The 13,380-nt window shown below is 36.5% G+C and overlaps 2 protein-coding genes and 1 pseudogene across 5 annotated transcripts; 2 read left to right on the top strand and 1 right to left on the bottom strand.

Moving 5' to 3' along the window:
• The first annotated feature begins 1,166 nt into the window (after window positions 1-1,166).
• LOC104118497 (protein PLANT CADMIUM RESISTANCE 8-like) lies at window positions 1,167-2,674 on the top strand. Its single transcript, XM_009629745.4, has 4 exons — window positions 1,167-1,437; window positions 1,794-1,865; window positions 1,952-2,164; window positions 2,424-2,674. Exons 1-4 carry the CDS (start codon window positions 1,275-1,277, stop codon window positions 2,504-2,506), a joined length of 531 nt encoding a protein of 176 aa, XP_009628040.1. The 5' UTR covers window positions 1,167-1,274; the 3' UTR covers window positions 2,507-2,674.
• Window positions 2,675-3,724: 1,050 nt separating this feature from the next.
• On the top strand, window positions 3,725-10,939 carry LOC104118498 (probable CoA ligase CCL8). Of its 4 annotated transcripts, XM_070197762.1 has the most exons (18): window positions 4,065-4,200; window positions 4,376-4,469; window positions 4,941-5,110; window positions 5,313-5,486; window positions 5,768-5,951; window positions 6,046-6,134; window positions 6,737-6,808; window positions 6,946-6,996; window positions 7,100-7,207; window positions 7,687-7,785; window positions 7,976-8,070; window positions 8,176-8,251; window positions 8,415-8,519; window positions 8,673-8,763; window positions 9,416-9,489; window positions 9,631-9,810; window positions 10,165-10,218; window positions 10,526-10,939. In XM_070197762.1, exons 3-18 carry the CDS (start codon window positions 4,961-4,963, stop codon window positions 10,571-10,573), a joined length of 1,650 nt encoding a protein of 549 aa, XP_070053863.1. In that variant the 5' UTR covers window positions 4,065-4,200; window positions 4,376-4,469; window positions 4,941-4,960; the 3' UTR covers window positions 10,574-10,939. The 4 variants fall into 4 exon arrangements, with proteins under 4 accessions (XP_070053862.1, XP_070053861.1, XP_070053860.1 ...); XM_070197759.1 differs by lacking the exon at window positions 4,376-4,469 and having other exon boundaries at window positions 3,729-4,200; XM_070197761.1 differs by lacking the exons at window positions 4,376-4,469; window positions 5,313-5,486 and having other exon boundaries at window positions 3,725-4,200.
• A 938-nt stretch (window positions 10,940-11,877) lies between these two features.
• On the bottom strand, window positions 11,878-12,792 carry LOC104118499 (protein NRT1/ PTR FAMILY 1.2-like; annotated as a pseudogene).
• Window positions 12,793-13,380: the final 588 nt, after the last annotated feature.

Here is a 13,380-nt window from a genome sequence, read left to right as displayed (position 1 = left end):
TATTATTATTCTCAACAACCGTTACATTCAGCTTGAAAAGGCCCTTAGTGAGGTAACCTTTTCCTATTACAATCTTATCGGATACAAAAACACACTTAAACCCGTTCTTAACAAGAAGTCCAACAGAGACTAAGTTCTTTCTAATCTATGGGACATGAAGGACGTTGTTCAAAGTCACCACGTTACCAGAAGTCATTTTCAGAAATATCTTCCCACATCCTTCAATTTTGGCCGTTGCAGAATTTCCCATAGAAAGCGTCTCTTCGGGTCCAACAGGAGCATATGTAGCAAACGCTTCTCTAACAGCACAAACATGGCGAGTGACTCCAGAATCAATTCACCACTCCTTAGGATTTCCCACCAGGTTGCATTTCGGTCCAGAAGCCTTCTTCCTCTTTTTATTATTTTGAGGAGTATCCTCAACAATGTTTGCTCCCATTATTGTTGAGTTTCCACGGCCTTTCTTTTCAGCAGCTTTGTTGTCCTCTTCGATTCTCAACCGAACAATGAGATCTTCAAGGGACATCTCCTTGTGTTTGTGTTTCAAGTAGTTTTTGAAGTCCTTCCACAAAGGAGGCAACTTCTCAATCATCGCTGCAACTTGGAATGCTTCATTGATGACAAGACCTTCAATGAAAATTCCGTTAGTAAAAATAATATAATTAATACTTTTAGTATTAATTTGACTTATACCTTCAGCAAGGAGATCGTGAATAATCACTTGCAATTCCAGGACTTGGGTAATAACAAATTTGCTATCTACCATTTTGTAGTTCAAAAATTTAGCGGCAACAAATTTCTTTAATCGCAATACGGAGATTGAAGTTATTCACATTCACACTACGGTGTGTTAGAAAGAAGTTGAAAAAAGAATATAGTCGCAGCTTTCTTACCCATCTACAAATTACAAAATGAGCAAAACAAAGACAATTGACTTAATCATACCAATGACTTTGCAGTGTGCATTTACCCAGAAAAATCGGCTAGTTGCATGTGACCTTAGCCAACTGGGCTTCTTATAGTAGCATAGTTTTGATTTGAAGTCAATACATTGGAAATCCTTTTCCAACTCGGTGATTAGATAAAAGTCTAAATGGTAGTATAATTAAAGGGAGTGCCATTGACTATAGCGGATTTGAAGTGTCTAATCGATTAGTTTTTCAAAGTCTACGCAAGCTTTCTTCTTGCTTATCAAGTATATTGACCAAATCCTTCAAAATATATAAGGACCTCATTTCTCTTCTTCCTGCTCAGACTCCAAAGCTTAAGATACAATGGGTAGAATTGATTCCTCTAATGAAGTTGAAGATCCTCAGCCAGTGGCCGGTGCCTCGTATCCTGCAAAATATCAAGGAGCTGTACACACACCAACACCAACACTAACAGGAGCTCCGTGGAGCACTGGCTTATTTGATTGTCATTTGGACCAAACTAATGGTAAATTATTTACACTTTTTCTCCTTTAACATGTATATAATCTTAGTGTCAATCAAGTCTTACCCTGGAGTAGTGTATCACGTTAAACTTTCACTGTCAGAGGTGTGATGGAATGATAAGGATTCCTCATTACTTAATCAGATGTCTCAGTTCGAGGCCTAGGAATATGGTCTGTTTGGTAGGAAGCGATAATTACTCCATAGTGGACTTTTAAGGCACGATTTTGGATTCGTCGGACCAATGAGTATCGGATGTCCGAAGGCTAAAGCTTAAAAAAAAAAAAAAAAAAAAAAAAAATCAATCTCTCTTTATCTGGTGGAAGTAATAACGATATTAACATTCTTGTTTGTGTGCAGCTACTACGACAGCATTTTTACCTTGTTTGACGTTCGGGCAGATAGCTGAAGTTCAAGATGCAGGAGAAACGAGTAATTAAATCCTCTTAAAAATCCATTTGAATTCTGTTCAATTGCCTTGTAAAAGTGTATGTTAACTCTTTATGTTTTGGTTGCAGCGTGTCCATTGGGGACTTTCATATACCTCTTGATGATGCCTGCAGTTTGCTCTCAATGGGTTATGGGCTCCAACTATAGAACAAAACTGAGGCGAAGGTACAATCTGGTGGAAGCTCCCTATTCAGATGTTGTTTCTCACATCTTTTGTCCATGTTGTTCACTTTGTCAAGAGTTCAGAGAGCTTCAGATTAGGGGCCTTGATCCAGCTCTAGGTATGAAATCATCCTTAATATTATGGTTTTACTTAGTCACTGGCGAATCTAGGAACTAGAGTCAGTAAAGTCAGAATGAGTTTGGTATAACTATACGTATGCATTTTAGACGCTTTTGAGTATACATAATTCAAGTTAGAAATAATGGTTCAATTGAATCTACATAACTCGTCCTGGATTTGCTTATGTGCTTATTACAAGTAACATTTTAAAGAGAAGCAAACAATTTGCTGACATGTGTGTGTAAAACTTACTGCAGGTTGGAATGGCATACTTGCTCAGCAGCAGTATGGGAATCAGCAAATAAATCAAGCTCCCAAAGTACAATCCATTTCCAAGTAAATTGAAGACTGATTTGTTATTGTTTAATTTAAGTTTGTAATTTTATTTTTTCCTCATTGTTTCCAAATTCTATTCATGTTTGAAGTTTGCATCCTTTAATTCTAGCACTTTGCTATTGTAATATTTTTCCCATTTCAATCGGATTTTTGATTTTACTGAAAGAAATGCCTCTAGCCCCTATTCCTTGTTTTGGCAAACAAACTGTTAAATGTAGTTCGCCTACGGTCTTAAAATGTCCTAACAAGGCCTTTCAATTGTATCCCTTCTCCGAAAAATTATACGTTGTCCAGTTTCTTTTTTTTCTTAAATATTCACTGATTATTGAGCAAAAATATGACCTTTGGGCGTAACTATGAAAAGAATTACTCCATTGTTTATCTTTTCAATAAAATAGAACATGCAACAAAAACACGTCACCCTTCCTGCATTTTTAACGAAAAAGGGCAGCCCATCGCATTAAGCTCGATAGCGTGGGTCAGGAGAAAGTCGGACCACAAGGGTCATCTATTGTACGTACCCTTACCTTGCATTTATGTAAGAGACTGTTTTAACGGCTCGAACTTATGACCTCATGATATTTTTAACAAAAAGAATAAAAAAAATTTAGGTGCAAGTGCAACTATCTTCTCTTTCTATTTAATAAAATGAAGTATCTTTTACATAGTCAACAATGATTTTTTTATTAATTCCAGATGGATAAAATTCAGCAGCTCGTGCCTGCTAATTCTAATTGTAATAACTTGTCCATTAATTAGTCGAAGAACTACGTGGTAGTCGCCATAGGAAAAAAGGGAAATGACAAAATATGTTACTAGCGATTAGATATAGATTTAGTTGAAATATGTTTTTTTTTTTTTTTTAAAATTGTATTGAAAAATATTTTTTGAAGTTGAAGTTGTGTTTAGACTTTGGACATGAATTTTATTTGAAGAAAACTTAAAATTTTATGGATGAAAGAAAAAAATTCACCTATAAACTGTCTCAAATCAATTTTTTTGAAACTTAAAAAAAAAAAATAATAATAATTATATTTTATGAATAAATAATATTTTTAAAAAGTTGATAAAAAAATAGCCAAAATCAATAGGCGAAGGGGAGTTTATCTCCCAAAAAAGGGTAAAATGGAAAAATAAAAATAGTAAGTGCTACCCTTTACCCAAATCCGTATTTCTATGCTCCGAATACATTAAAGTACTTGGTTGTCTTGTTCGGAGTTCAAAACTTCAAATACCAGTTAACGGTATCGGGCAGCAACCATTTATAACCGGATAAACCCCCCGCCCCGCCTTTTGCTCTGTTTTCTTTTACGTCCAAAACATTTTGAGGTTTCTCCGATCATAACCCCAAACCCAACACTGCCGGCGGTAATGATTTAGACTAATGGAGGAAACAGAAAATATAGAGGGTCGCCACGTGCAGTAATGACAACCAAAACAGTTGGATGGCCATAAATTGATTACGTTTTTAACTCGTTTTTTGTTGGGGTTGTTGCTTGTAGTAATAAAACTTGCCAACTAAAAACATGAGCTCATTTAAGTTACTCAACCACTTTCTCATCCTCAGGTCGTCTACACCTCTGTTTTACGCTCCATTTCGCTTCACTTTGTGTCGCTCCTATACAGCTATTCGACATTGTTTTTCTTCTCATAAAAACCCTATTTTTCTCTCCTCCCAATCTCGGTTATTCTCTTCCGGTAAGTTTATCGAAACTTGTCGATTTGAGTTCGTCTTTTCTGTGTTTGCTTCTGTGTGCGTATAGATTATCTTAGCCATGTATATGCTATCACCCGATCAAAATGGAGATTCTTCAACTGTATGATTTGGTGATTGAAATTTATTGACATTTTTGGGGGTTGGAAAATGGTTTAGGGACCAGAACTCTGAAATTTTCTGAAACTGGCGGAGTGGAATTCAATGAGATTGATTTTCTTGCCGTGTGGTATGGCATTGTTTATCAATTAAGGTTAGACTTTGCTCAAGCAATCTTAGCAACTGAGTTTTATTAGTATTAATTAGTAGTACGAAATGACTAATTTTGCAAACTAGTAAATGAATCAGAAACATGGAAAGAAAAAATAGTACGTATTGGCTCCTTTCAAAATTTAATGTATTTGATTGGCTCTTTTACTCCCATGAAATTCTTTGAAGATAATATATCTAGTGTATAAGGTTAGACTTTTTTGATTTGTTTTTGTTTCCCTTTCTATTTGATCTCTTAAATGCGTTTGATGGCAAGTTGCATCTGGAACAATCTTCTGTATTCTTGGTGTAACTTTTGTATTGTTTGCTGATTATCACACGCAAAGGTACAGTATTGATCCAGGATTACCTTGCGTGCTGCATATCTCCTGTTCTTTTGTGCTTCAAAAAGTTAGAGATGGCTGATACTGATGAAAATTTAGATAATTTTCGTTTGCCTACTTTCATATTACAGCTTCAAATATTAGTATCTATATGGAGCTGGTTAAAGAAGTTGCCAGCAAGGGACCTGAGTCCCAGGAGAATATTGCAATACGAGCTGATGAGAAGAGCTATACTTACCTTCAACTGATATCATCTGCAAGGAGGACATCAAATTTGTTAAGCAACCTAGATCTTAAAATTGTGAGTTTTCACATATTAACTCCAAAATAATTTAAAGTTGCATCTGTCTTCCTTTGGTTATAACTTGAATGGAGAATGCTTTCTAGTTTGTCAAGACACTGTTTTTTTTCTCCTGTTTACATTGTTCTTCCAATTTCGTAGCCATCTAGATATTTGTCCTTTCCTGCATTGCGTTACTATTCAAATGCTTCCACCTTTTTAGGGCAATGGCATAAAAAGAAATGTGGATCTTGATGGAGCAAGAGTAGGAATTGTAGCCAAACCCTGTGCTGAGTTTGTTGCTGGAATACTAGGGACTTGGCTAAGTGGAGGTGTTGCAGTCCCTCTTGCGTTAAGTTACCCGGAAACCGAACTGCTACATGTGATGAACGACTCGGTTTGTCCATGAATCTTCTTTCTGTCATTGCTGCTCAGCTTTTCCATGACTCACGAGATATTTGACATACATAGACGATGATGTGTTACCCTTTCTCATACTTAACATAAATAATATAGCTTGCATTTGTCTTCTGGTTATTCTTCTAACCTCATACAATTAGGTCATCTTCAATCAGGTTGAATATTTCCTTCCACTGCATCTACCAGAACACAAGGTCCTGGCCACTTATTCTCTTGTTTCATGATTTACAAAAATCCTTGTACAAATTTGATCTGTAGGACATCTCCGTAATTCTGAGTACTGAAGACCACCAAGAACTTATGAACACAATTGCAGTTAAAACTGGTGCCTGTTTGTCTCTTATTCCTCCTATTCCTGATGCCGATTTATCGACCAAGCATGACCCTCCAAAAGATATGGTGTCTGATGGTCCTAGAAATTTGCCTCAAATGACAAACTGTGGTGAGATAAAGGAACTGTCTTTTGATATGGTTGTTTATTTCTGCATTGAGATTGTTAGAGCTCATCAACAATCCTTTTTAATGTTACCTTGCAGGTGAGGATCCAGCTATGATCTTGTACACCAGTGGTACAACAGGGAAACCAAAAGGAGTAGTCCATACACACAAAGGAATTTTAGCTCAGGTTCTTGTCTGTTCAAGATTTAATGTTCTGTATTCTGGTCCTATTAGGAAGTTGTGATAAAGACGACTTTTAAGTTGTTTCTGCCTGGTTGTTTCTTATTAACTTACCTGCTGGGAGTGATACCTTATGTTGGATTTATGGTCTAACTATGGATATATTTAATCTGCTTCATTCATCTACTTCTCTGTTACATTTTGCTTTCATGTTCTGTTGGCAACTTGATATGCTATAAATTAAGGCCCAGTAGATGCCATGCCTACCAGAGAGCTTGGTCGTGGCTGGTAAATTACACAATTTGCTTTGAATTTTCTTGATCTTCTGTAGTTAGAGAATTTCTATCTAATCTATCAATTCTTAGGATCAGATATTCTGATTATACTTGTGTCAGTGCATCTATTGCTGAGAGATGATACCACCTAGGATTAAATATGATGAAGAGTTTATGATCTCTCTGACTTGCATAACTAATCTTTTCTTTTCAACCGTCAGTAATTTGGGAGGTTGAAGGTTCTCTTGATTGGAAGTTATTAGTTACTAGAAAGTCAACCTTATGGATCTCAGATTTCTGGAAGTTAACTATTTCCGTCTTTATACTGTTTCAGATTCAAATTTTAGCAGAGGCATGGGAGTACATGTCCAAGGACCAATTTCTGCACTGTTTGCCACTTCATCATATCCTCAGCTGCATTATTTTTTTCTCGGATATGTTATGTTGGTGTTTCATTCCTTTGCATTGTTATTTATCTAATGGGATATAAATAATGTGATGGAAAGTCTTATATTTTTCTGATCCTTAACTTGTACCTTACATGTGCATGGGCTCTTCAATGCATTACTTGCCCCTCTTTATGCTGGTTCCACGGTAATTACTAAAAGAGAGTTCACAACATCAAACTTGTTTCTCCAGCAGCATATGTGCCGTTTGGACAGGATTTTCATGCTACTGCATCTGCTTTTCTTTTAAGGTCGACTTTATGCCAAAATTCAGTGTGAGGGGGATTTGGCAGAAATGGCGTGAATCTTATCCTACAGATGGGACTAAAACTGATAATGCTATAACAGTGTTCACTGGAGTAAGTCGTTCTTTTACTCAATATAGTTCCGTTGAAAAAAAAAAATGAAATATGGTTGCCACGAGTTGGCATATTACTTATCTGGTACATTGTTTATACATGAGCTTTCGTTCTTAAGCTTGCCAGGGAAGATCATATACTAACGAGTTTCCTTAGTTGCTTGCCATGTGCTTGAACCAGAATAGCATGCCATCGTCTCCTTTTCCTCCTTCCTCGATGTGGAGACTTTTACAATAAAACCTCTATGTAATGTCAGATCTCCAAAGTGTTCATGATTTTATGGTCATAGCTTGGAGCCTAGGATACATTTTATATACTTGGCTAGGATTCACTAACACCATGGTGTCTACTAACAGCTTTCATTTTTCACAACCACCTTCCCTCCCCATACGGCACGCACGCCAAACCCCCTTTTATGATATGTAATTTAGGTTGTTTGTTTTTGTTTTACTTTATTCTAAAATTCTCTCATCAAATAGGTTCCTACTATGTATACACGATTAATACAAGGTTATGAAGCAATGGATCCAGAACTGAAAGCAGCCTCTGCTTCAGCAGCAAGGCACTTGCGTCTTATGGTAAGAAACTTGGTTCCCCTCGGCCGTTAAGTATTTGGATAGACCATACAAAACAGAATTAGGACCCTATCATGTGTGATGAATAGAATCTTTGTTATTTATTTCCTTTTTTCGCTTTTGAAATTTCAGAATGTAATTCCACTGTATTCCAATTCTTGGAAATGACTGAATAATTGGTTTGTGTTTCCAGATGTGTGGCTCCTCTGCACTTCCTTTGCCCGTCATGCAGCAGTGGGAAACAATTACAGGTCATCGGCTATTAGAACGTTATGGCATGACAGAGTTATTTGTTTTCTTCATAGTCACTTAATTTGATCTGGTGGCGGCTCACTACTTTATTGCTCGTTAATTCATTTCCATCTTTATGTGAACGGCCAATTGTGTCTAGTTTGTGATGGCAATATCTAATCCCATTAAAGGCAAACGCAAAGGAGGTACTGTTGGCAAACCCTTTTCTGGTGTCCAGGTTGGTGAATTCTTTCTTTTATGGTATTCAACATCTAACATATTGCTTCACCAAAGCTCATATACAGTCTGTGAATGGTGTTATCAGTTATCCAACTTCTTATTGTTGTAACTGCTGTGGTTAATTAACTTCAAATATTCTGTCATTTACTGGTTTCTGATAGGCCAAGATCCTTTTGGATGATGAGAGTGGTAGTGATAAAACAGGAGTAGGGGAGCTTTGCATTAAGAGCCCTTCATTGTTCAATGAATATTGGAGACTACCTGAGGTAATCACCATACATTCAGTAGTACCATCCCCAACCATTTCCTGTTTTGGTATTCTTTTCTGCACCAAACAGCCTTTTTTCTTAAGAAATTGATGACCTCTAACATCATTTTTTGGTCTTTGAAAATCTCTTGCCCATCTGGTGAATTTCTAGGTAACCAAGCAATCATTTACTGATGATGGGTTCTTCAAGACTGGAGATGCTGTTACAGTGGATGAAGATGGATATTACATCATTTTGGGACGTAAGTTTATCTAGATATTCTTTGTATGGTAATTTGTTTGAATTGGATATTGTATAATTTTTCAGTACCAATCGATATTATGTCTATCATCTGCCATTATGATTTCATCATTTGAATGAGGTTATGGCAGCTTTTGGGAAAGCGTATTCTTGCCTCTATCCCTTTCCAAATCTCTTACCGAGGATAATTCTTTCCATGACTGCTTTCTCAAAGCAGCTGAGCTTAAAATCTAACACCTAGTTTCTTTGATTTGGTAATATCTAGTAATTGAAGATTGTCTCAAACTGGAAAAGTATGCTTCCATGCACCTTGTAGAATTTCCACTAAGTCTTTTAGAAATTACAACGCTCTGATAGTTTCTTCATTTTCTAATTGTGTAAAAGTGATAAAAAAAAATATAACTGAGAAACCCCTGAGAGCCAGTGAGGTCTTTCAGAGAGTTATATCTTCAAATATACAGCCGATTCTTCCATTAGAAATGTCTTTGAAGATGATAGACTTTTTATCAAAATGGAAGCATTAAGCTATATAACAGTTTGATGTTTATCAACCAGTTTATTTTCCAATCCTTAAAGCATCGACATAATAATGTCTTTCGCTTATTGAACTGTATCTATTTGAGGAAAAAATGTTCATTGTTTTCTTTTTTCAGGGACCAATGCTGATATTATGAAGGTCGGTGGATACAAGTTATCAGCATTGGAAATTGAAGCAGTACTGTTGGAGGTAGTCTTTTGTCCATCTACAATATAAACTGCTCTTTGAAATTTCCTTTCATTAGATTTTTTTCCTCGGAAACGTCTGTCTGAAAAATAGATTCTGACTGCCAACATATTTATTCGGAGTTAACACATTTCCTTTCCACAGCATCCAGCTATTTCAGAATGCTGTGTGTTAGGATTACCTGACAAAGACTATGGTGAAGTGGTGTGTGCAATTGTTATTCCTGACCCCGAGCTCAAAAGAAAGCGAGACGAGGAATTAAAACCTGCGCTAAGTTTGCAAGAACTTTCAGATTGGGCAAAAGAGAGACTTGCCCCTTATAAGGTATTTCTCCTTGTTTTGGAAGTACACTCCCCCTGAGCTTAAAAATTACTCGTCCATATTTTAGGTAAAGGAATTTAACACAAAATCCTTATGCAAGAACTCGTCGTATCTTAGACACATAATTGCCCTTGTTTGGGAAGTGTTAGTGACATAGATCAAAAAGAGAGGAGAATGATTGAAATTACATAGCCTAGGGATAAGGAATATGTGCTCTTATTCTGTTCATAATGTTTTACTATTACTTGGGACAAAAAAGTATTGTTTTGTGATTTGGTTCTTTTGCAAGATAATGCAGCATACGAGTACCAAGATATGCATGCTAAATTAATTCTTTCCATTAAACCTATGTTACAGATACCTAGTCGTCTGTTTGTGTGGGACTCATTGCCTCGCAATGCTATGGGGAAGGTGAGTTGTTCCTAACCTTGCTAACCTCCAAACCTGATGCATGCACTAAACCAATAAGTGCGTGACACATGTCTTTTTCATAAACATTATCACTTACTTATAGTTAATTAATGAAGTATATAATATTATCTCAATTTATCACTTAACTTTGGTAAATTAACATAATTCATGCACCTAAGTTTTTTCCGTTGAAAGAACATTGGTTCGCCATTATCTTGCTTATATTTGTGTGCATTCACAAGTTCCTAGCTTTAAGAAACTCATTTCAGGTCTGTGCTCTCATGTCCCCTTTTCTCCGTTATTGTAGGTAAACAAAAAGGAGCTGAAGAGAAAGCTAGCTGATGATCCAAAATAAGTTTAAAGGTCTGCTTAGAGGAATAAATGTGCGCTAGGACGGAGGTAAATTATCAGTCAGCGGTCAGCCGCAATCCGCATATCTTCTTCCTGTATTTATTGCTCTCGGGCACCACAGGGGAAGACTCAATTCTCACTCAAATTCTTTTATCTTTCTTTGTAATATCAATTGTCCAGATATGAGAGTAGATTGGAGTACCGTTCTGCACAAAATTGTAGTCATAATGTATATGATTCTTCAATTAGGAAAGCGATACATGTATGCAGTGTAGAATTAGTTGATCCATGGACCTTACCAGTTTTCTCTCTTTGTATTTCCTGGGACGTATAGGCATACACTCAGTCAAAATTTCAGCTTCTCTCTTCAGTTGTGTCTTCTGTTTGTTCCTGAAAAGATGCATTGTACTCCTCTTCAACAGGGACTGATGCAATAATACGTATAAAGAAAAAGAACATATACAGAGAGACCCCCACAAAATTATTGGACTGAAGCAAAATTAATAGTCTTTGCGTCCAAGAAACAACAACTAGGCAAAACGACAGAGATCTCCATATTTTCCTTTTGTCTTCACTTATCTTTAATATTCTTGTCCATTCGTTTTCTTCATATCCTTTTCATCTTTCGACCAACCCAATGAAACGTATGAAAGGGAGCTAATTGATGAGGTTCTCATCTTTGTCTCTTCTAGGTATTTACCCCTGATTGTGGTCTAAGTTTCAGTGTTTGCCTAAAATTATTATCAATAGTATAATTTAAGCCGTATGTTACCCAAGTATAAACGAGAAAAAAAAAATGAAATCAACTCAACCATTATATGCAGCAAGCTTTCATACTTCAGTTGTTGATCAAACCCTTTTTAGATTTTTATTTTCATTTTTTGTTATTTTGGATTTTACGTCCTCAATATTTTCCCCTGGTAAGAGAGATCAATGAAAAAACGAGGCAAAGTTACAGTATAACAGACTAACTAATAATCTAAACGCATTTTGGTAATATATGATTCTGTATAAATACTATGTATACACTAAATAATACTTCATCCGGTTCATTTTAAGAAATTTATCTTTTAGCACTAATTAACAATAAAATTGACCATATTAACCTTAATTTGCTCATTGGAAATATAACAAGCTACTCTTATGCTCGTTACTCCAAGGACAACTTTGGCAAAAAGAAGTTAATTCCTTCTTGATATCCGAAAATATCAAATATTGTCCAAAAAATCACTTAATGTGGACCGGGGGGAGTAGCAACTAGCCTAATGCGAATTCAATTCAGGTCTAGACACATTCTCCTGTGGCATCTCAATTCTCATCATCACTACCCTCTAACATTCTCTTGCTGATATCAACGTCAACTGTTAGTCCATATGCTCAGCTACAAACCATAAAATACACCAGATTAAAAGCTGTCATAATAGCAAGAAGCCAGTAGTAATTCTCATAATGACCCTTGTTGATATTGCTTGAAATCCAACTTTCTTCCCCTTCTCCTTTAGTAAGTTTATCCACAATACTAAAGATCACGCTTGCTAACAGATTTGCCACGGCCGATCCTAGTCCAAAAAGAGCAGATGCAAGACTTGACATATTCTTTGGCAGCTCAGAGTAATAGAACTCCGTTTGGCCAATTGCAATGAATGCCTTAGCTATACCATTTAAACTATGTTGTATAATGAGCCACATTGCGGACATTGCCACCAATCTGTTGGGGTTGTTCAACAGCCCTTGGCTTATTGCTCTTCTTCGTCGAACATGTTCCACAATACCAGAGACTAACATGGACATGCAAGAGATGAATATGCCAATTCCTATTCTTTCTATAGGTCTAAGCCTTACTTGTCTTCCTTTGATTTTAGATGCCAATGGAATGAGCACGCGGTCATAGATAAGAATCCAAATTGTTAATGCAATCATCATAAACATCTCGAATGAGCCAGCTGGTATTTCAATTCCTTTAGTTAAATATCTGTCCATAGACAGAGCTTGTAGAAAAGGGAATGAACTTTGGCTGAGGTTTATTGATATCATGATCCCCGTCGACCACAATGGCATGATTCTAATGAGAGCTTTTAGCTCCTCGACTTGGTCTATCGTGCAAAGGTTCCACGGGTTGACTGCAACTCCATTTGGCTTAACATCTTCAGGGCTCTTAATGATGCAAGCTTTGTTTAAGAACCTAGAAAGACTAAGAGCATGAATTGCCACGCTGTTGCAGATTTACAGGCCTGCCCTACTTGATTGCAAGGTGGAAGCCTTGCTTTCGGAATCATAGCTATTAACCACAACATAGTAGAAGGTATGTAGACTTGTTAAGTCTCTTTACGGACTAAAACAAGCACCCAAACAATGGCATGCGAAATTTGACCAAACAATGTTGTCAAATGGTTTTAAGATAAATGAATGTGATAAATGTGTGTACATTAAAAATGTTCCAAATCACATAGTCATTATTTGCCTATATGTGGATGATATGCTGATAATGAGTAATGACATTGCCAACATAAATGCTACTAAGCGTATGCTCAATAGCAAGTTTGATATGAAAGACTTGGGAGTTGCTGATTTAATTCTGGGAATTAAGATCCATAAGACTCCTCAAGGTCTGGCATTGTCACAATCTCATTATATTAAGACAGTACTTGAAAAATTCAAGCACTTGGGCTTTAAAGTTGCAAAGACTCCAATTGACGTGAATCTTGCATTAGCAAAGAACAAAGGCCAAAGCATATCACAATTGGATTATGCTCGTGTGTTGGGATGCTTAATGTATATCATGAATTGTACACGACCAGATATAGCTTGTGC

The sequence above is a fragment of the Nicotiana tomentosiformis genome, chromosome 3 (assembly GCF_000390325.3).
Source record: "Nicotiana tomentosiformis chromosome 3, ASM39032v3, whole genome shotgun sequence".
Taxonomy (NCBI): domain Eukaryota; kingdom Viridiplantae; phylum Streptophyta; class Magnoliopsida; order Solanales; family Solanaceae; genus Nicotiana; species Nicotiana tomentosiformis.
The sequence above is the reverse complement of the archived record's forward strand: the minus strand, read 5'-3'. Positions and strand labels throughout refer to the sequence as shown.

What these genes read in the sequence shown, in the direction of transcription:
- LOC104118497 (XM_009629745.4), top strand. Translation starts at nt 1,275, where the DNA reads ATGGGTAGAATTGATTCCTCTAATGAAGTTGAAGATCCTCAGCCAGTG. An exon ending in TCAAGATGCAGGAGAAACGA is followed by an intron (nt 1,866 to 1,951) that starts GTAATTAAATCC and finishes TTTTGGTTGCAG; the next exon opens with CGTGTCCATTGGGGACTTTC. An exon ending in GGGCCTTGATCCAGCTCTAG is followed by an intron (nt 2,165 to 2,423) that starts GTATGAAATCAT and finishes AACTTACTGCAG; the next exon opens with GTTGGAATGGCATACTTGCT.
- LOC104118498 (XM_070197759.1), top strand. Translation starts at nt 4,029, where the DNA reads ATGAGCTCATTTAAGTTACTCAACCACTTTCTCATCCTCAGGTCGTCT. An exon ending in ATCTCGGTTATTCTCTTCCG is followed by an intron (nt 4,201 to 4,940) that starts GTAAGTTTATCG and finishes TTCATATTACAG; the next exon opens with CTTCAAATATTAGTATCTAT. An exon ending in CAAGGCACTTGCGTCTTATG is followed by an intron (nt 7,786 to 7,975) that starts GTAAGAAACTTG and finishes TTGTGTTTCCAG; the next exon opens with ATGTGTGGCTCCTCTGCACT.